Source organism: Oncorhynchus kisutch, linkage group LG6 (genome assembly GCF_002021735.2).
Source record: "Oncorhynchus kisutch isolate 150728-3 linkage group LG6, Okis_V2, whole genome shotgun sequence".
Classification (NCBI taxonomy): domain Eukaryota; kingdom Metazoa; phylum Chordata; class Actinopteri; order Salmoniformes; family Salmonidae; genus Oncorhynchus; species Oncorhynchus kisutch.
Window position 1 is genome coordinate 70,192,666 of NC_034179.2, and position 23,369 is coordinate 70,216,034.

The 23,369-nt window shown below is 46.7% G+C and overlaps 1 protein-coding gene and 1 non-coding gene across 2 annotated transcripts in view; one reads left to right on the forward strand and one right to left on the reverse strand.

Annotated features, from left to right (window-relative positions):
* Positions 1 to 3,569: 3,569 nt before the first annotated feature.
* Positions 3,570 to 23,369, reverse strand: part of LOC109893323 (inactive phospholipase C-like protein 2) — an 89,147-nt gene continuing 69,347 nt past the window's right edge. The window contains exons 4-6 of the mRNA XM_031827310.1: positions 22,449 to 22,524; positions 12,180 to 12,289; positions 3,570 to 5,401 (exon numbers count right to left, since the gene is read on the reverse strand). Of these exons, the coding sequence (XP_031683170.1) occupies positions 5,018 to 5,401; positions 12,180 to 12,289; positions 22,449 to 22,524 (570 nt within the window). The 3' untranslated portion in view covers positions 3,570 to 5,017. The remainder of the gene's footprint in view (positions 5,402 to 12,179; positions 12,290 to 22,448; positions 22,525 to 23,369) is intronic.
* Positions 9,676 to 9,728, forward strand: LOC116374508 (U7 small nuclear RNA). Its single transcript, XR_004210476.1, has one exon. It is a non-coding gene; the product is annotated as a U7 small nuclear RNA (small nuclear RNA).

Below are 23,369 nucleotides of genomic sequence, written 5' to 3' on the forward strand. Positions count from 1 at the left end.
AGAACACCGGCCAGATGCAGAACACCGTCCAGATGCAGAACACCGGCCAGATGCAGAACACCGGCCACATGCATGTGCACACATTCACAGCTGTGGTTTGTGCCAGACATAGCGTTTTCCTTGATGACCAAAAAGCTACATTTTAGTCTCATCTGACCAGAGTACTTTCTTCAGAGTACTTGCTTAGGGACTCTCCCACATGCCTTTTGGCGAACACCAAACTTGTTTGCTTATTTTTTTATTTTACCTATTTTAAAAAAAAAATTCACCTAAAATGACATATCCAAATCTAACTGCCTGAGACTCAGGCCCTGAAGCAAGCACTTTGAAGTTTGTGGAAATGTGAAGCAATGTTATTTTTTTCTGGCCACTCTTCCGTAAAGCCCAGCACTGTGGAGTGCACAGCTTAAAGTGGTCCAATGGACAGATACTCCAATCTCCACTGTGGAGCTTTGCAGCTCCTTCAGGGTCATCTTTGGTCTCTTAGTTGCCTCTCGGATTAATGCTCTCCTTGCCTGGTCCGTGAGATTTGGTGGGCGGCCCTCTCTTGGCAGGTTTGTTGTGGTGCCATATTCTTTCCATTTTTTAAATAATGGATTTAATGGTGCTCCGTGGGATGTTAAAAGTTTCTGATCTTTTTTATAACTCAACCCTGATCTGTACTTCTACACAATTTTGTCCCTCACCTGTTTGGAGAGCTCCTTGGTCTTCATGGTGTCAATTGCTTGGTGGTGTTGCAGACTCTGGGGCCTTTCAGACAGGTGTACAGTTGAAGTCGGAAGTTTACATACACCTTTGCCAAATACATTTAAACTCAGTATTTCACAATTCCTGACATTTAATCCTAGTAAAAATTCCCTGTTTTAGGTCAGTTAGGATCACCACTTTATTTTAAGAATGTGAAATGTCAGAATAATAGTAGAGAGAATGATTTATTTCAGCTTTTATTTCTTTCATCACATTCCCAGTGGGTCAGAAGTTTACATACACTCAATTACTATTTGGTAGCATTGCCTTTAAATTGTTTAACTTGGGTCAAACGTTTCGGGTAGCCTTCCACAAGCTTCCCACAATAAGTTGGGTGAATTTTGGCCCATTCCTCCTGACAGAGCTGGTGTAACTGAGTCAGGTTTCTAGGCCTCCTTGCTCGCACATACTTTTTCAGTTCTGCCCACAAATTTTCTATAGGATTGAGGTCAGGGCTTTGTGATGGCCACTCCAATACTTTGACTTTGTTGTCCTGAAGCCATTTTGCCACAACTTTAGAAGTATGCTTTGGGTCATTGTCTATTTGGAAGACCCATTTGCAACCAAGCTTTAACTTACTGACTGATGTCGTGAGATGTTCATTCAATATATCCACATAATTTCCCCCCCTCATGATGCCATCTATTTTGTGAAGTGCACCAGTCCCTACTGCAGCAAAGCACCCCCACAACATGATGCTGCCAGCCCCGTGCTTCACGGTTGGGATGGTGTTCTTCGGCTTGCAAGCCTCCCCCTTTTTCCTTTGGTCATTATGGCCAAACAGTTATATTTCTGTTTCATCAGACCAGAAGACATTTCTCCAAAAAGTACGATCTTTGTCGCCATGTGCAGTTGCAAACCGTAGTCTGTCTTTTTTAAGGCGGTTTTGGAGCAGTGGCTTCTTCCTTGCTGAGCGGCTTTTCAGGTTACGTCGATGTAGAACTCGTTTTACTGTGGATATAGAGCAGCATCTTCACAAGGTCCTTTGCTCATCAAGGACAACAACCTCCCGAGCCACCGCCTGTTCACCCCGCTATCATCCAGAAGGCGAGGTCAGTACAGGTGCATCAAAGCTGGGACCGAGAGACTGAAAAACAGCTTCTATCGCAAGGCCATCAGACTGTTAAACAGCCACCACTAACATTGAGTGGCTGCTGCCAACACACTGACTCAACTTTAATAATGGGAATTGATGTTAAATATATCACTAGCCACTTTAAACAATGCTACTTAATATAATGTTTACATCCCCTACATTATTCATCTCATATGTATATGTATATACTGTACTCTATCATCTACTGCATCTTTATGTAATACATGTATCATTAGCCACTTTAAACTATGCCATTTCGTTTACATACCCTACATTACTCATCTCATATGTATATGAATATACTGTACTCAATACCATCTACTGCATCTTGCCTATGCTGTTCTGTACCATCACTCATTCATATATCTTTATGTACATATTCTTTATCCCCTTACACTTGTGTGTATAATATAGTAGTTGTGGAATTGTTAGGTTAGATTACTCGTTGGTTATTAAGGCATTGTCGGAACTAGAAGCACAAGCATTTCGCTACACTCACATTAACATCTGCTAACCATGTGTATGTGACAAATAAATTTGATTTGCTGTTGTTCTGGGATTGATTTGCACTTTTCGCACCAAAGTACATTCATCTCTAGGAGACAGAACGCGTCTCCTTCCTGAGCAGTATGATGGTTGCATGGTCCCATGGTGTTTATACTTGCGTACTATTGTTTGTACAGATGAACGTGGTACCTTCAGGTGTTTGGAAATTGCTCCCAAGGATGAACCAGACTTGTGAAGGTCTACAATTCTTTTTCTGAGGTCTTGGCTGATTTCTTTTCATTTTCCCATGATGTCAAGCAAAGAGGCACTGAGTTTGAAGCTAGGCCTTGAAATACATCCACAGGTACACCTCCACTTGACTCAAATGATGTCAATTAGCCTATCAAAAGTTTCTAAGCCATGACATCATTTTCTGGAATTTTCCAAGCTGTTTAAATGCACAGTCAACTTAGTGTATGTAAACTTCTGACCCACTGGAATTGTGATACAGTGAATTATAAGTGAAATAATCTGTCTGTAAACAATTGTTGGAAAAATGACTTGTGTCATGCACAAAGTAGATGTCCTAACCGACTTGCCAAAACTATAGTTTGTTAACAAGAAATGTGTGGAGTGGTTGAAAAACGAGTATTAATGACTCCAACCTAAGTGTATGTAAACTTCTGACTTCAACTGTATATATACTGAGATCGTGTGACACTTAGATTGTACACAGCTGGACTTTATTTAACTAAATATGTGACTTCTGAAGGCAATTGGTTGCACCAGATCTTATTTAGGGACTTCATAGCAGAGGGGGTGAATACATATGCGCCCACCACTTTTCATTTCACTTCACCAATTTGGAATATTTTGTGTACGTCCATTACATGAAATCCAAATAAATATCCATTTAAATTACAGGATGTAAATGCAACAAAACAGGAAAAACGCTGAATACTTGTGCAAGGCACTGTATGTGTGGGGTACAGAGATGAGGTATAGTACCTGACTTTAGCAGAAGGGTGAATCCCTCATGCCCATTTCCCTCACAGACACGGTCTCTCGTAACCTTTTACCTACTATTTGTCGCCACCTTCTGGAGTTGCCTCAGAATTGCTTCATACAGCATATTCCCCATTCTTGTCCTGCAGAAGGAAGCCTACATATTCATGTCAGGTAGGCTGCCAGCATAAAGATAATGACAAAGTGGAAGAATTGAAGAATAGGAGGCAGGACAAACAATGAATCCAGTTTTAATGGGCCGTTTTAAGGAGCTCATACAGAACCACACCACTTTGCAGTGAAACACAAGTCAGGTTATTGTTTGACCCAATTTTTTGGAATGATGACCCCCAACCCAAACCCACCCTGACCTCTAACCCCTACACCCAACATTCGACACCACCTGTCTTGATCTGCAGCACAGAGCAACAGGTATCAAGTCACTGTATATGTAGAAGCAATGTACTGTATATAAAATAATTGTAATACGAATATAACTAACATCAATTATAACAATCATATCAATGGGATATTTTGTTTCAGGGAGAATTATCAGAGATAAATGTAAAGGGTCTCTTCATTACTTGTACATACATACAGTACACATCTATATAGATTCATAGTTTCTCTTTTAGGTTAGGTGTGTGTTTGATTGACAGCGGGAATCTGCCCCAGGTCAATGTTTCTCTTGTGATCTTTGACCTATCGAGTCCTTTAGTCTCTTCAGCGCAGACGGGGTCAACAGACTGCTCCAGTTAAAACAGGCTGGTGAGCTCTATTCTAGTAGAACTGCAGTCCTTTACCGTCTCTCTCCCAGACAGCTCGCAGGTTCGTTTGTGCATTAATGGTCCTCTAGCTAGGATCCCTACAGAGCTCAGAGTCCGTGTGAGCTGCTCTGCGTTGTGCATTTAAAACGGCAGGTCTCCTCCTCTGCGAGAAGGGCAAAAGGGTTGAAGCTCAGGATGACGCATGGAAGGGCAGATCTACAGGTATATGGAGTAAACATAAGGGAGAAGATAGAGAAGGAAAGGGTCCTGGACATGCTATGGGAATCCTAGGGGAATCCAAAGGCGAACTTGTGCGGTATGAAATGCCATTGTAAGGTGCCTGTACCCGCAGGGCCAGCAGTGCTGGCACTGCCCAGAGGAAGACAGCAAGACTCTCCTGACAGACTGACTGACTCAACGATTGACTGACTGAGAGACTGACTGAACTCGCTAATATGGGTGTTATTCGCCCTTTCGAATCCAAGAGAGAGAAATAGGACAGGAGAGAGAGCTGCTAGAGACATTTCTTCTTTGCCTCTAAAACAATACATTTTCAAACTTGTGTCTCTTGTCTTTTACGGCGAGTTTTCTTCCCCGTCCCTTGCTCTATTTGCTGATTCTCTTCTGCTCTTTCCCTCTCACCATCTCTCCCCCTCTCCCTTTCCTGCTCTTTTTCCTTCTCCATCTCCTTCATTCTCTCCTTCTCCATCTCCTTCATTCTCTCCTTCATTCTCTCCTTTTCCCTCTCCTCTTTTTTCCTTTCTATCTCACTCTGCCTGACCATCTTCGGGGGTGTTAAAGGAACCATCCATGTTCTTTGCTCTTCTCCTCTCTGCTTCTCAAGCCCCCTCTCTCTTTCTATTCTCCTCTCCCTGTCTCTCTTTGGGTGGACTCCACTGCGGGTACAGGCAACTGGTCAGCAGGAACCATCACTGGCCGTCTCGTTCTCAGAGATGGCATCGTGAGAGCCTGCTGCCCTATACTGCGGGGGCTGTGGTGGGAGGGGAGGCAGAGACGGGCGCTGAGTCAGGGGATGGTGTTGAGTATGGAGCTGGGCCTGGAGCTGTGGTTGGGCCTGGAGCTGTGGTTGGGCCTCGGGCTGGGGTTCAGCCAGGTGTTGGGACAGAGGCTGGGCCTGGGGTTGGGGTTGGGTCTGGGACTGCGCTTGCAGTGGATAGTGTTGGAGCTGAGGGGAGGTAGCTCCGTTCTTGCTCAGGCCACAGGACTGGGTGGCACAGTGGATCTGACGCAGAGTGTCCAAAGCCTCACTCTTAGCGTGCTTCAGGAGGTCCGCCTGACCCTGACAGAGAGAGACAAGAAAGAGAGAGACAAATGAGAAAGAGAGAGAGAATGCTGTCACTCATGTGTTTTAGTAATGCCCTCTATATCAGACGTTGTCAGAGGAAGGCCCAAACATTTTGCAGACTCCAGCCACCCAAGCCATAGATAGTTCTCTCTGCTACCGCAAGGCAAGCGGTACCAGTGCACCAAGTCTAGAACCAACAACCAACAACCAATAAGACTGCTAAACAAGACTGCTAAACAAGACTGCTAAATAGCCAATCAAATGGATACCCACTGCTGCTACTACTGCTGCCTAGTCACTTTAACCCTACATATATGTATATAGCTACCTCAATTACCTCGTACCCCTGCACATCGACTCAGTATTGGTACTCCCTGTATATAGCCTTGTTATTTTTACTAGTCATCGTTATGCGTTATTAACTGTGTATTTATTCCTCGTGTCACTATTTCTGTTTTTTTTTTAATCGTTAACTAATTTTTGAAAAAGGATCCATAAGTAAGCATTTCACTGTTAGTCTACACCTGTTGTTTACAAAACATGTGACAAATACAATTTAATGCACTACATTATTTTAGACAGCAGATGGCAGCCTACATCCATTCTGCAGTGTGGTTGGATGAATTCTCTGCGGTTCCTCAGAGCCCCTTCTAAAGTAATCTGTCGATAAGTGATCCCACACCATCATCATCGTCGTCTTCATTTAGGAACACGCCAGAGATTAAACTGGGCCAGATGGGGAGGAAGTGGTCAGGGCAGGCATCCCGCTTTATGGCGTTGTAAAGTCAATCAGGGCAGTTTCCGTGGCTGCCTTGGTTTCTGAGTGAAAGAATGGGCTACTGCAGCCCTGCTGGCTCTATTCTGTAATGTTGTGGGCCTGGATTCATCTCCGTAGACATTCAGACTGGAAAGACGTAGAAAGGGGTTCCTGGGGCTTCATCCTCAACAACAAAACAAAACCAGCCCCTTCAAAACCTGTGTCCCTAAAAAAACTCACTCTAAACACTTAACACTCCCCTCTTCTCTTCTCCCCTCTTCTCTTCCTTGTCTTCTCTCTACATCCTTACCACTATCACTATCCCAGTATGTCTCTTTCTCCATGTCCTCCACCACCATCCCACCCAAAACATCCCTTCACAGCCCACCTCAACAGCAACCGTCCCCTATTCTCTGACTCTGGTTGTCTCTGAAGCTCTCTGAGTCTCATCACCATACTCACATATTCCACCCTGCCGTCGTCAGCAGTTAGCGGGCTAAGGGATCCTGAGAGGCGTCCCTGTGGGGCGATGCTGTTTGAGGCGGGGACCAGGGAACATGTCCTGTCTGTACTGGGGGTGTCTGTCTGTTTGTCTGTCGGTCTGTACTACAGTCTATTCCCATTGCCACTGGGCAGACAGGTTAGAGTGGCATGTAGTTCAGGGGGGGTTGAGGGTACAACCCTGGACAAAATGCCTCTTGTTCCCCTCTCACATGAGGGTAATGCTTAGCGACAAGTCTTCTACATGAAGGGCCTCAGAACACAATCCACTCCAACAGCATGAATAAATCAGATGTTTGAGAAATGATGTAATGTTCCTGTGTGAGTCACAAAGCTGGTGCTGCTGTTCCAGTAAGGGACTTGGCTGGTGGTACCGGAACCAAATCACAATGGGCTGAGCTCAACCATGGCTACGGGTCCACTCACCCCCGCAGCTGGCCTGGCCTGCACAGCATTTCACTGGGGGTTAGCCAAGGCTGAGGCTCCACAGCACACAGAACCACCAATCACACATCTCCAACTGTAGAACTCCGAACCAATCACAGTTGTTCCTTCCTCGTCCTTAACACAGGCCATTAACCTGATACTATAATTGTTTATTTTTGGGAAGGTTTATCGCAACCTCCAATTTGCCTCCAGATCTGAACATATGGGTCAGAGGACTTAGTGAAACTATAGGTTCGCTGTGGAGAGAGCCCTAAGCAAAGAGAAGAGACCGGTGACAGGAGGAGCTTCAACGTGGACAGTCCTTTAATTATTGACTTCTAAGTTACTATGCGTCAAGAACAATACTGTATCTAGAGAATCAGACTAGTTGGTGTTGCTGGGGGGTAGGTAGTGGTCTCTACAATCCCATAGTGTCTTTGCAGCTTCTTACATTTCTATAAAATGAATGGGGAACCAGTGAGTTGGGCTGAATTGGAACCAGTGAGTTGGGCTGAATTGGAACCAGTGAGTTGGGCTGAATTGGAACCAGTGAGTTGGGCTGAATTGGAACCAGTGAGTTGGGCTGAATTGAGAGGTGACTGCCTGCCTGGACACACAGACCACACTGCCTCATACCAAATGTTCACCACCATAAAGAGAGGGAGATTAGCTGTTAATGTGCCCGTGTTTGCTGTGCTATGCAGATACGGACATGCAGCCTGTACCCATAACTCACCGTACAGACACGAGGAAGGAGGAAGGAGAGAGAAGGATGATGCGTGGAGGGATGGAGGGGGCAAGGCATTAGGTTTTGGGTGTCCACGTTAGGCTTCTTAAGTGCTTAAGTCCTTCAGTTCTATAGAGTGAATTAAAGCTTAACTAAGATAAGACTGCCAGCCACATATGCTGCCGAAGAACAACGAGTCCAAATAAAATAGGTTGAGCAACAGACTTTTTGAAGGTGCATCTAGAACTACTATTAACCTTGTCTAGTGGCTGGCACTACCTTTGAGCGTTCTATTTCCATTCTCGCTTCTATCCCTTTTCATTTTTTCTTTAACTTTGTTTCTGGTCCTGTTTGATGCAGCCCAGAGTTCTCCCTGATAAAAAGGTCCTGGGGAATTAATTTATCCCTGGTCACATCCTCCCTCTCTCTCTGGCTGCCAGCCCGGCAGAGCCCCAAACCAGGCTAAACACTTCACTCAATCCTGAATAATTACATCCAGATGAGATCGAAAACACACATCACACATTCCCTCTATGTCCTTATTTGTGTCTTGGCGAGACGGTGGCGAGGCTTAGTGCTTTATCAGTGCTGCTATTACCACAGGTAATGATTAATTGAGGCTGTGAAACGAGGGCATTGGGCCCCGCTTTATATGATCGTGGGCCTGTGTCAGAGGAGGTGAGGAGAGGTGAGGAGACAGGACAGAGAGGACAGAGAAGGGAGAGATGGGAGAGAGGAGAGAGAGGAGAGAGAGAGAGAGAGAATATAGAGGGGAGAGAGGGGACAGGAGAGTGAGATGAAGAGGGGATAGAGAACGGGGGAGAGGGGAGAGAGGGGACAGGAGAGTGAGATGAAGAGGGGAGAGAGAAGGGGGAGAGAGAAGGGGGAGAGGGGAGAGAGAGAGAGAGAGGAGAGAGAGAGAGAGGAGAGAGAGAGAGAGAGAGAGAGAGAGAGAGAGAGAGAGAGTGAGAGAATATAGAGGGGAGAGAGGGGACAGAAGAGTGAGATGAAGAGGGGAGAGGGAAGGGGGAGAGGGGAGAGAGAGAGAGAGAGGAGAGAGAGAGAGAGAGAATATAGAGGGGAGAGAGAATATAGAGGGGAAAGAGGGGACAGGAGAGTGAGATGAAGAGGGGAGAGAGAACGGGGGAGAGGAGAGAGAGAGAGAGAGAGAGAGAGAGAGTGAGAGAGAGAGAGAGAGAGAGAATATAGAGGGGAGAGAGGGGACAGGAGAGTGAGATGAAGAGGGGAGAGAGAATGGGGGAGAGCGTGACACCAATGGACCACCTAAGGGCACTGCTGGGTCCAAAACTCCCGGGAGAGGGGGTGATGGTGGAGAGGGGTGGAGCCTACTGTGCATTTTGGCTAACCAATGGTGTGCGATGGTATCATCCCACATGAAAAAATACTAGTTTAGTACAGAATATTTCAGTAGTTACTATAGAATTCTATAGTAAAACATAGTATACTGTAGAATACTATACTACACACTGTAGTATCCCTCGATCATGTGTAGTACTTACTATAGCATGTTGTAGTATACTGTAGAATACTGTAGTAAATACTACAGTATTATATATGCAAAAAAAGCACTGTAGTAAATACTACAGTAATGTCTGCAAAAACAGTACAGTCAGCAAAAACACTACACTTTTTTTAACTGAGGTAAATACTACATTATTTCATTTACATATACCCTACCCATTCCCTTCTCCTATATCGCAATTTACACCATCCATAAGTGAGAATCCTACATGCCAAGTATTGACCATATATTGTGTTCTCTACAGGTTATATAATAGAGCAGAGGCTTTGAACTATCTGTTCAGACCCCAGTCCTACCTACCTACAGGTTCTAAAAAATGTGCTCTTTTAGTATTTATCCAGTAGGTTTTCTGAAGGAGAAAGCCCCACATCTATGTCAAAGATAACAAAACAGAAACACTATGGTAAATACTACAGTAAAATCCGCAAAAACACTACATTAATTAAGATAGGATATACTACAGGTTTCTTTTACTACAGTATTTATACTATAGTTAACTGTATATACTACAGTATACTACAGTGAATACTCGACCCCATCCCCTCCTCCCTTCGCCAGACCATCTCTGGAGACAATCTCCCATTCCTCATCAACTCATCCCTGACCACTGGCTGTGTCCCCTCTGACTTCAAAATGGCCCGAGTCGCTAGCCTCCTCAAGAAACCAACACTCAACTCATCTGGCATCAAATCCTATAGACCTGCATCCCTTCTTTCTTTTCTTTCCAAAACACTTGAGCGTGTTGTCTCTGATCAACTTTCTCGTTATCTCTCTCAGAACGACCTTCTTGACCCTAACCAGTCAGGCTTCAAGATGGGTCATTCAACCGAGACCGCTCTTCATTGTGTCATGGAGACCTTTCGCACTTCCAAAGCTGACTCTCTCTGTTCTCATCCTCCTACATCTATCCGCTGCATTCGACACTGTGAATTATCAGATCCTCCTCTCCACCCTCTCAGGGATGGGCGTCTCAGGCTCTGCCCACTCTTGGATTGAATCCTACCTTGCAGGCCGCTCCTACCAGGTGACATGGAGAGGATCTGTGTCTGCCCAACGTATTCTCACTACTGGTGTCCCTTAGGGCTCAGTTCTAGGCCCTCTCCTCTTCTCTCTATATACCAAATCGCTCAGCTCCGTCATATCCTCACATGGTCTCTCCTATCATTGCTATGCGGATGACACTCAACTACTTTTCTCCATCCCCCCTACTGACACCCAGGTGGCGACACACATCTCTGCGTGCTTGGCGGATATCTCAACTTGGATGTGGGCCCACCACCTCAGGCTCAACCTCAACAAGACGGAGCTGCTCTTCCTCCCGGGGAAGGCCTGCCCGCTCAAAGACCTCTCCATCACGGTTGACAACTCCACAGTGTCGCCCTCCCAGTGTGCAAAGAACCTTAGCGTGACCCTGGACAACAACCTGTTGTTCTCTGCAAACATCAAAGCAGTGACTCACTCCTGCAGGTTCATTCTCTACAACATCCGTAGAGTACGACCCTACCTCACACAGGAAGCGGCGCAGTTCCTAATCCAGGCACTTGTCCTCTCCCATCTAGACTACTGCAACTCGCTGTCGGTTGAGCTCCCCGGTTGTACTATCAAACCCCTGCAACTTATCCAGAACACTGCAGCCCACCTTGTTTTCAACCTTCCCAAGTTCTCTCATGTCACCCCGCTTCTCCGCACACTCCACTCGCTTCCAGTTGAAGCTCACTTCCACTGCAAGACCATGGTGCTTACCTAAGGAACAGCAAGAGGAACTGCAACTCCCTAACTTCAGGCTATGCTCAAACCCTACACCCCAACCCAAGTCCTCCGTTCTGCCACTTTTGGTCTCTTGTCCCTCCCACCCCTAGGAGGGCAGCTCCCGCTCAGCCCAATCAAAGCTCTTCTCTGTCCTGGCACTGCAATGGTGGAACCAGCTTTCCACTGAAGCTAGGACAGCAGAGTCCCTGCCTATCTTCTGAAAACATCTGAAACCTTACCTCTTCAAACAGTATCTTAAATAATCCTCCTCGTCTCCTAAGACCCCCCCTAAAATGTAAAATGTAAATAGTATACTATAGTATTTTTTTCATGTGGGATGTGTTATCATGTTAATTACTGCTGAGCCCACAGATACAGCTGTAGGCCAGAGCTGCACCATTTAATTAAGAGATTTAAGGATTACAAAGAAGGGAGGTGCCAATTAGCCAAATTGATGTAATCTCCTGGGAGAGTACAGCAGCAACATCACTGTAAATTACTGAAAGTTGTTGCAAATCAATAACCTTGTGAACTTATGCAGACCGAGGCAGTTTTTCTAACGAATGATGCACTAGCCATACATTGCTAGTGTTATGTTGACAAAGTGTGTGGATGTACACTATACAGTACACTATCCATTAGTCTTTAATAGTACAGTATCTTGTCAAAGAGTTTCCTGTGTTTTAGGATGGATGGATGTACTGTACTCATACCTTGAGGACGGTGATGTTCCAGGCGTAGCTCTCCATGGCTTTCTGTAGCTTCCTGTGTTTTAGGATGGATGGATGTACTGTACTCATACCTTGAGGACGGTGATGTTCCAGGCGTAGCTCTCCATGGCTTTCTGTAGGTTCCTGTGTTTTAGGATGGATGGATGTACTGTACTCATACCTTGAGGACGGTGATGTTCCAGGCGTAGCTCTCCATGGCTTTCTGTAGGTTCCTGTGTTTTAGGATGGATGGATGTACTGTACTCATACCTTGAGGACGGTGATGTTCCAGGCGTAGCTCTCCATGGCTTTCTGTAGCTTCCTGTGTTTTAGGATGGATGGATGTACTGTACTCATACCTTGAGGACGGTGATGTTCCAGGCGTAGCTCTCCATGGCCTTCTGTAGCTTCCGGCCCTTCAGGCCCTCCTTCGCCCCGATCCTGTGAAGGTCCACATGGAAGTCCAGTCCTGGACAAACACAAACACAAGAGGTGAATGGACTGTTCATAGGGTACAGGCAGCCAAGGTCAGAGGGTTTAGGATAAAGCGGAAGTTGAATTTCCATTGGACCTTGTGTGCATTTGGACAATAAAACAATGTTATTCATCTTCAGCTGCAGGGCTTTCTGTAACACACCACCCCGGACGGTCCCATGGCCTGTAGGGCTTTCTGTAACACACCACCCCGGACGGTCCCATGGCCTGTAGGGCTTTCTGTAACACACCACCCCGGACAGTCCCATGGCCTGTAGGGCTTTCTGTAACACACCACCCCGGACGGTCCCATGGCCTGTAGGGCTTTCTGTAACACACCACCCCGGACGGTCCCATGGCCTGTAGGGCTTTCTGTAACACACCACCCCGGACGGTCCCATGGCCTGTAGGGCTTTCTGTAACACACCACCCCGGACGGTCCCATGGCCTGTAGGGTGTACTGTACCACCACCACCCTGGACGGTCCCATGGCCTGTAGGGTGTACTGTACCATCACCACCCCGGACGGTCCCATGGCCTGTAGGGTGTACTGTACCATCACCACCCCAGATGGCCCCATGGCCTGTAGGGTGTACTGTACCATCACCACCCCAGATGGCGCCATGGCCTGTAGGGTGTACTGTACCATCACCACCCCGGACGGTCCCATGGTCTGTAGGGTGTACTGTACCATCACCACCCCGGATGGTCCCATGGCCTGTAGGGTGTACTGTACCATCACCACCCCAGATGGCCCCATGGCCTGTAGGGTGTACTATACCATCACCACCCCGGACGGTCCCATGGCCTGTAGGGTGTACTGTAACACACCACTCCGGACGGTCCCATGGCCTGTAGGGTGTACTGTACCATCACCACCCCAGATGGCCCCATGGCCTGTAGGGTGTACTGTACCATCACCACCCCGGACGGTCCATTGGCCTGTAGGGTGTACTGTACCATCACCACCCCAGATGGCCCCATGGCCTGTAGGGTGTACTGTACCATCACCACCCCAGATGGCCCCATGGCCTGTAGGGTGTACTGTACCATCACCACCCCAGATGGCCCCATGGCCTGTAGGGTGTACTGTACCATCACCACCCCGGACGGTCCCATGGCCTGTAGGGTGTACTGTACCATCACCACCCCGGACAGCCCCATGGCCTGTAGGGTGTACTGCACCATCACCACCCTGGATGGTACCATGGTCTGTACTGTACTGCTGTAAATCTGTCCACTGTCCAGATCATCTACCACTGGAATGACACTGACTTCTACAGTACACAGCTACTGTAATGCTGAGTACAGCTGCTTCCCTGGACACTTTTTCAGAGTTTGAAGATAAAGTCTAAATACAGAGCAACTTCCCACTACAAAGACATGTCCCTACCCTTCATGTTGTGTGCTCCACTTAAAAAGTCCCCTGAACAAAGTATGCCATCACCATTCCGGTTCCCCATGGCACACATTGGCACACCCATTTCTCCATTCCTCCTGCAGAGCCCTCCCTTGACAGGCACACGCCCATAAAACCACACACACCACCACAGTTCAGTGGCTGAGAATCAACCTAGCCTGAGAGGCCATGGAGAACAAAACAAGAGAGGGAAAGATATTATTAGTGAGCTGCTTCTGAGCAGTAGTGTAACTGGGGCATCCAGGGGTTATAAATAGCACCTGGGCGTGATACGAACAACAACAATAATTACGGTGAACAACAATACGTTTCTAGCCAGAGGTCATTTCTCTCTTTCTCTCTCTGTGCCCAGCCTTCTGACACGCTCTCCTCTCATCCATCCATCCATCCACTCATCTGCCCATCTCTCTCTCTGTGCCCAGCCTTCTGACACGCTCTCCTCTCATCCATCCATCCATCCACTCATCTGCCCATCTCTCTCTCTGTGCCCAGCCTTCTGACACGCTCTCCTCTCATCCATCCATCCATCCATCCATCCACTCATCTGCCCATCTCTCTCTCTGTGCCCAGCCTTCTGACACGCTCTCCTCTCATCCATCCATCCATCCATCCACTCATCTGCCCATCTCTCTCTCTGTGCCCAGCCTTCTGACACGCTCTCCTCTCCTCTCATCCATCCATCCAGTCATCTGCCCATCTCTCTCTCTGTGCCCAGCCTTCTGACACACTCTCCTCTCATCCATCCATCCATCCACTCATCTGCCCATCTCTCTCTCTGTGCCCAGCCTTCTGACACGCTCTCCTCTCCTCTCATCCATCCATCCAGTCATCTGCCCATCTCTCTCTCTGTGCCCAGCCTTCTGACACACTCTCCTCTCATCCATCCATCCATCCAGTCATCTGCCCATCTCTCTCTCTGTGCCCAGCCTTCTGACACGCTCTCCTCTCATCCATCCATCCACCAATCTGCCCATCTCTCTCTCTGTGCCCAGCCTTCTGACACGCTCTCCTCTCATCCATCCATCCACTCATCTGCCCATCTCTCTCTCTGTGCCCAGCCTTCTGACACGCTCTCCTCTCATCCATCCATCCACTCATCTGCCCATCTCTCTCTCTGTGCCCAGCCTTCTGACACGCTCTCCTCTCATCCATCCATCCACTCATCTGCCCATCTCTCTCTCTGTGCCCAGCCTTCTGACACGCTCTCCTCTCATCCATCCATCCACTCATCTGCCCATCTCTCTCTCTGTGCCCAGCCTTCTGACACGCTCTCCTCTCATCCATCCATCCAGTCATCTGCCCATCTCTCTCTCTGTGCCCATCCTTCTGACACGCTCTCCTCTCCTCTCATCCATCCACTCATCTGCCCATCTCTCTCTCTGTGCCCAGCCTTCTGACACGCTCTCCTCTCCTCTCATCCATCCACTCATTTGCCCATCTCTCTCTGTGCCCATCCTTCTGACACGCTCTCCTCTCATCCATCCATCCACTCATCTGCCCATCTCTCTCTCTGTGCCCAGCCTTCTGACACGCTCTCCTCTCCTCTCATCCATCCACTCATCTGCCCATCTCTCTCTCGCCTGGCTTACTCTACTGCCCGTTCTTTCAAAGTGATAATAATCACTGTTGTTATATTAAGCTGTTCTGTTCCCATTTACTTGATGGTTTAATATTTTTGTACCGTGTTTCCACAAGCTGTCAGTGAAATGAATCAGTGAGATATCATATCCTGAACCTCAACCCATTCATTTATCTCCTATATATTCACAATAAAACCACAAGTAAAGGTGTCAGACTCAGTTCTTAAAAGGGGAGATCTGCAGATGCTACATCCATTTTTGGATTTAGGAATTTATAAATATTTATATATGTACCCGTTCATTCTTGAAGAATATAACATATGAATGAGCTTAGTTCAATTGTCAAGTCCAATCAGAACCCAAAATATAAGCTTGTTTTACCAATGTTTGTAAACATTATACATGTAAACAAACTCTGCATAGCCTCAAAACATGCTTAAACATCTATTTTTTATATACATATTGGATGGTCAGTCCTTGCATCCATAGCTCTGACTTTAAGAGTGTTTACATTTTTCTCCGGGCCCATCCCTCAGCTTGAGGAACCTTGTGGCACACAGCCTCTCAGACCATTTCATTATCCAATTGTCCTGTTCCCCTCCGGTGGCACACTTGTCATTTTTAACTGTCACTTCAAGTAATGCACCCCTAGGGCATACTCTACTCTATCACGGCTGAGTCTCACGCTTTGCTTCTCGTGTGGAGAGAGAGAGAGAGTGAGAGAGAGACGGGCATGTCAGTGCTGGGACGTGCTCAGAGAGAGACACACGAGAAGATGTTCCCGCTATCCTCTCTCTGCATGCACCTACACACACACACCTATGCTCCATATACACATAGGGAAATGGGGTTTTGAATGCAGTTTAAAGCATTCAACTGAAATGTGTCTTCCGCATTTAACCCAACCCCTCTGAATCAGAGAGGTGTGGGGGGGCTGCCATAACCTCCACGTCTTTGGCGCCCAGGGAACAGTGGGTTAACTGCCTTGCTCAGGGGCAGACTGACAGATTTTTACCTTGTTAGCTTGGGGATTCGATCCAGCTACCTTTCGGTTACTGGCCCAACACTTTAAGCACTGGGCTACCTGCCGCCCCAGGCGGGGAGAGAAACAGGGGGAGAGATAAGAGTAGTAAAATAGAGCAAAAGAGGAGTGACAAAACAGGACTAACGAGAGAAATAAACAGAATGGAGAAAAGGGCAGAACCACGAGAGAGTAACAGAAATCAAAAAGAGAGGCTCCGAGCCGAGCTTCATTTATTTATTACGAGTGGTGTGCAGCGAGGGAGGGATCAGCCAAAGCCGGATTTCATCCCAGGACACCGCAGAGAATGGGATTCTCTCTGTCCAGAACGGCTGCATTGACTATGAAAAGACAGGGATCTCTTTATCCCCTGCATTTCCAAGGTACTGGGATCCATGGTGAGAGGCTGCTAACCATACCAACACAGCCAGAGGAGGCGGAGAATCTCACCAAGGGACAGAGAGGGGGAGGGGAGGAAGGAATATCAATAAATAAATATGGCCATGTCCATGCAGCCTGTGCCTCCTACCTCCTCCTCCCTCCATCAGTCCTCCTGCCCTATACCCACGCTAGCTTACGCCAGTCTACTGCTGCTGTCCCTCTGGTGCCAGGGCTGGAAAAGCCCATTAAAACTGGTGATATGAACTCCGAGGTTCTCTTAAACATGATCGCAGGATATGAATAAGCAGTTCTAGGGGAATATACATGATGTGTATGTTATGAAAAGCAACATGTATGCACGTCCACACACATTCATGCTGTCACTTGTGCACACAGCCACAGATCTGTGCACCAGAACGTATGTCACAGATGCCTGTGTGGTCGATCATTGGTGCGGTCTGTGTTGTGGTGAGCCCTGGGGGCTCATCAGGCAGGCACCTCTGCATGCAGAGAGGAGTTAGCGGGGACATCTTGTTTTCTCTCTCTCTCTCTCTCTCTCTCCACATCAGCGCTACTTCCCAGATTAAATTGATTAGAAGCAATAATGGCTGGGCATAATGATCACAGAGAGGGGGTGGAGGAAGGAGGACAGAGAGAGTAGGCATTCAAACAGAGTGCCGTTTTCTCTACCACATATAAACTCAGCAAAAAAAGAAACAGCCCTTTTTCGGGTCCCTGTCTTTCAAAGATAATTCGTAAAAATCCAAATAACCTCACAGATCTTCATTATAATGGATTTAAACACGGTTTCCCATGCTTGTTCAATGAACCATAAACAATTAATGAACATGCACCGTGGAACGGTCGTTAAGACATTAAAGGCTTACAGACGGTAGGCAATTAAGGTCACAGTTATGAAAACATAGGACACTAAAGAGGCCTATCTACAGACTCTGAAAAACACCAAAAGAAAGATGCCCAGGGTCCCTGCTCATCTGCGTGACCATGCCTTTGGCATGCTGCAAGGAGGCATGAGGACTGCAGATGTAGCCAGGGCAATAAATTGCAATGCCCGTACTGTGAGATGCCTTAGACAGCGCTACAGGGAGACAGGACGGACAGCCGATCCTCGCAGTGGCAGACCACGTGTAACAACACCTGCACAGGATCGGTACAGTCGAACATCCCACCTGGATGGCAACAACAACAGCCCAAGTTACACCAGGAACGCACAATCCCTCCATCAGTGCTCAGACTGTTCGCAATAGGCTGAGAGAGGCTGGACTGAGGGCTTGTAGGCAACGTTGTAAGGCAGGTCCTCACCAGACATCACCGGCAACAACGTCGCCTATGGGCACAAACCCACGTGTCTCCGTGGGGCTGCTGAGAGCCTAGCCATGTGTGTCACAGGAACATAAAGCCGCTTCAGCTTCCTGTGTTTGTAGCTCCTTCGCTCCTTTTTCCATTCCATTTTGTTCCGTCTGGCCAAGCAATACCAAAACAGCCCGCTTGTCAGAAAGCATGAGCTGGGATGCAGAGGCATGGGAGGGCTGCAGGACATGTCTTTTTAGGACTGGGCTGGGTGAATGCTGGAGTGGAGGAGTGTGAGGGAGGGAGCTGGGTGTTAGAGAAAGTGTTATGTTTGGCATGAGGCTGAGGGCCCCTAGGGGGTTCTATTTTCCTGTTCCCCCATCCCCAATGTTTTCTTATTACATAACCCACCCCTTGACATCCCACTACTGACACAGCTGTGTGAATGTATAGCTGTGTAGTTACTGGTGGGGTTTCAGCCATACTTAGCCCAGGGCTTCTTATGGGTCTGTTCTATGGAGGAGCGGGGGAGTGCATTCTGATTCAAGCCCAGCTTTCATGCTCCATTCCTGGGTATACGGGAAGCACGACACTGGCACAGGGACATGGTGCTGCCCACATGGAGGTGGCTGGGCATGGGCATGAGTCTGCTACTGAGTGACTGAGGGGAGGCCTGTGTGGTGCAGACCCGCATGTTGCTTCAGTGTCTGCTGAAGTCTTTGAAAGTCCCCCCAACCATCTCAGTTTCACTCTTACACACACTCTCTCTCTCTCTCACTTACTCTCTCTCTCTCTCTCTCTCTCTCTCTCTCTCTCTCTCTCTCTCTCTCACACTCACACTCACACACACACACACACACACACACACGCACACACACACATACGGGTCTAGCTTTACCATAGAGTGTGTCTTCAGTCTACACGTGTAGGCCCTGTCTCTGCCTGGTTCTGTTAACATATGGATGTTTTTCATTCCATCCACAGTTCATTCTGAATATTATATATATATATACAGTGCCTTCGGAAAGTATTCAAATCCCTTGATTTATTCCCACGTTGTTGTTACAGACTGAATAAAAAACGGGATGAAATGTATATATTTTTCCTGCACCAATATACACAGAATACCCCATAATGGCAAAGTGAAAACATGTTTTTAGAATTTTTTGCACTTTTAATGAAAATTAAATACAGAAATATCTCATTTACATAAGTATTCACACACCTGAGTCGATACATGTTAGAATCACCTTTGGCAGAGATTACAGCTGTGAGTCTTTCTGGGTAAGTCTCTAAGGGCTTTGCACATCTGGATTGTACAATATTTGCACATTATATATATTTTTTTATTATTCAAGCTCTGTCAAGTTGCTTGTTGATCATTCATTGCTAGACACCCATTTTCATGTCTTGCCATAGATTTTCATGACGATTTAAGTCAAAAATGTAACTAGGCCACTTAAAAACATTCAATGGTGTCTTGGTACGCAACTCCAGTGTATATTTGGCCTTGTGTTTCAGGTAATTGTCCTGCTGAAAGGTGAATTTGTCTCCCAGTGTCTGTTGGAAAGCAGCTTTTCCTCTAGGATTTTGCCTGTGCTTAGCTCTATTCTGTTTATTTTTATCCCCCAAAAAACTCACTAGTCCTTGCAGATGACAAGCATACTAATAACATGATGCAGCCACCACCATGCTTGAAAATATGAAAGTTGTACTAAGTGATGTGTTGTGTTGGATTTGCCCCAAACATAACACTTTGTATTCAGGACAAAGTTCATTTCTTTGCCACATTTTTTGCAGTATTACTTTAGTGCCTTATTGCAAACAGGATGCATGTTTTTGAATCATTTGACTCTGTACAGGCTTCCTCCTTTTCACTCTGTCATTTAGGTTAGTATTGTGGAGTAACTGCAATGTTGATCCATCCTCAGTTGTCTCCTGTCACAGCCATTAAACTCTGTAACTGTTTAAAGTCACCGTTGGCCCTATGGTGAAATCCCTGAGTGGTTTCCTTCCTCTCCGGCAACTGATCAATGCACTTTATGTATCGAGTCATAAGTATTTGGACCAATTCACTTACAGTGTCTTCAATTTAGTCCAAATGTTTGCATTTGGTCTCATATTCTTAGCACGCAATGATTACATCAAGCTTGTAACAACAAAGTTGTTGGATGCATTTGCAGTTTGTTTAAGTTGTGTTTTGGATTACGCTGTGCCCAATAGAAATGAATGGTAAATAATGTATTGTGTTATTTTGGAGTCACTTGTATTGTAAATAAGAATAGAATATGTTTCTAAACACTAATAAATGAATGTGGATACTACCATGATTACAGATAATACTGAATGAATTATGAATAATGATGAGAAAGTTACAATGTCAAAGATCATACCCCCAAGACATGCGAACCTCTCACCATTACCAGGGAGGTTAGCTTTTTTTTGGGGGGGGGTGGTGTGATATTTATGCCTCTGTAACAAACCTGGAGTCTTTGACAATTTGTTGGGCCTTCCTCTGACACTACCTGGTATAAAGGTCCTGGATGGCAGGGAGCTTGACACCAGTGATGTACTGGGCCGTTTTCACCACCCTCTGTAGTGCCTTGCGGTCGAGCGCCTTGCAGTTGCCGTACCAAGCGGTGATGTAGCCAGTCAAGATGCTCTCAATGGTACAGCTGTAGAACTTTTGAAGGATCTGAGGACCCGGGCCAAATCTTTTCAGCCTCCTGAGGGGGAAGGGAAGTTGTAGTGCCCTCTTCAAAACTGTGTTGGTGTGTGTGAACCATGTTAATTACTTAGCGATGTGGAGGTAACTTGAAACTCTCGACCCGCTCCACTACAGCCCCATCGATATGGATGGGGGCGTGCTCGCCCCTCCGTTTCCTGTAGTCCTCGATCAGCCCCTTTGTCTTGCTGATGTTGAGGGAGAGGTTGTTTTCCTGGCACCACACTGCCAGGTCTCTGACCTCCTCCCTACAGGCTGCTTCACTGTCCAAATAAAAACGTTAGGAGGTGTACACATGTGCCCTCGCTGCTGGTTTACGTGCATCTGTTTAATATCCATGGGCTTAGCAGTGCAGATGTACTATCTGTGTTATGTCTCGCCTTCAGAGGCGGGCAGATACAAATACTGTAGGTAAACAAACATAATGAGGATAAATCAGGAATCCCGATGCATCTTCATCTTATCTTCTCTGCCATTTAGGAGTGCTGTCTGTCTGCAGACGACTTTCTGTCTGCGGTCGCTCAGTACTGCAGTGGGGGCAACCTGCAATTACAGCCCCGCCCCGCGCAGAGGATGGGGAGCCAGGAGAAAGACAATCATTGGCCCCCTAATTTGGAGCCATTTTGCACTTAAAAGATCTCATTATATTCAATTACAACCACACACCAAAAGCCTTAGACACCGCGATTGTCCACAAGCCATTCAAAAAAAGAAACAGCATTGACGATCCCCTGCCTCCATTCTCTCCCTCATCCTATCTTTCTATCTATTACTGTCCTTCCTGTCCTCTTTATTCACTCAGTTTATTCACTCCTCTTGTTCCATTCAATGCCGTCTTGCTCGGTGAGTGAATTCACATGCCGACTGACGTGTTAACTACCCAGGGCTGAGTCCACGAAGATAAATGGTAAATTACTGGATGACGACAGCAATGACAGTGACTATGATGAAATCCCCACATGTATTTCTATCTCCTGGGCCAGCAGCATTCCATCCTGCATTCCACTGCTGGCTTGCCTCTGAAGCTAAGCAGGGTTGGTCCTGGTCGGTCCCTGGATGAGAGACCAGATGCTGCTGGAAGTGGTGTTATAGAATATCTCATTGCCTTGTGTAGGGTGCTGGCTTTCAGATGGGATTTTAAAATGGGTGTCCTGACTCTCTGTGGTCACTAAAGCTCCCATGGCACTAATCATAAGAGTAGTGGTGTTAACTACTGGGGCGGCAGGGTAGCCTAGTGGTTAGAGCGTTAGTAACCGAAAGGTTGTAAGTTCAAATCCCCGAGCTGACAAGATACAATGACTGTTCTGCCCAGTCATTGAAAATAAGAATTTGTTGGGGCGCAGTGGTTAAGGGCTGTGCCACCAGACTCTGGGTAAACGCCCAGGCTCTGTTGTAACCGGCCACGACCGGGAGGTCCGTACTACTTTCGACCTCCGTCTCTCCCGACCGAGCCTGTACTACTTTCGACCTTCGTCTCTTTGGATACTACGAAATTGGGAGAAAAGGGGGTCAAATAAAAAATAAAAAATGTAAAAAAAAGATTACTCGTTGGTTATTACAGCACTGTCGGAACTAGAAACACAAGATTTCGCTACACTCGCATTAACATCTGCTAACCATGTGTATGTGACAAATAAAATTTGATTTGATTTGATTTGATCTGTTTGTGCTGACCTTATGAGACAGGCTGGTAAAGTGAATAGTACAAAGCCTTACCTGCCCGTTGTGCTTGTGTAAGCTTGGAGTAGACCACATCAGCTGACTCAATCAGCGTCCGGCTCGTCTGAATCATCTATAGAGACATAAACAGGGGACAAGATTATGCAAAAGGAAGTGAGGTCGTACAGCATCAAGCAATTCCTGTGTCTTATGTCATGAGTCCTACTGTAGAGAAGGCTAAACAGGACAATGGAAACACTACCTCTTAGAAAAGAATCACACAGAATGATCATTGAATGTACGCATAGCCAAACATGGGGGAATACTATAGGAATAATGAATAACAAAGTCTAAAGGGAAATTCTTCTGAGACATTCGATGGAAGAGAAAGAGGGTACGTCAACATTTCTCAAAGTCCTTTGATCATTGGCTCTTTATAAAAAAAATTCTCCCTCTGCTATGGCCAGACCCTGGGAATCACACCCACACACACAGAGATAGAGACAGACAAAACACATACACATACACACACAGAGTCAGACAAAACACATGCACCCACACACACACGGTCAGAATAAAATACATGCACCCACACACAGACAAACACACACACACACACAGTCAGACAAAACACATGCACACCCCCCCACCCCCCCCACACACACACAGAGTCAGACAAAACACATGCACCCCCCCACACACACACAGAGTAAGACAAAAAACATGCACACCCCCCCACACACACAGTCAGACATAACACACACACACACACACACACACACGGCAACTGATGACAGAGTCCTGATCATGTGGTGACACAGTAGATGACAGGAGGTGAGAACAGTCTGGTTGCATCCTAAATGACACCCTGTTCCATATTTAGTGCACTACTTTTGACCAGGACCCATTGGGCTCTGGCCAAAAGTAGTGCACTACATAGGGAATAGGGTGCCATTTTGTGATGCAGCCCCCATCTGG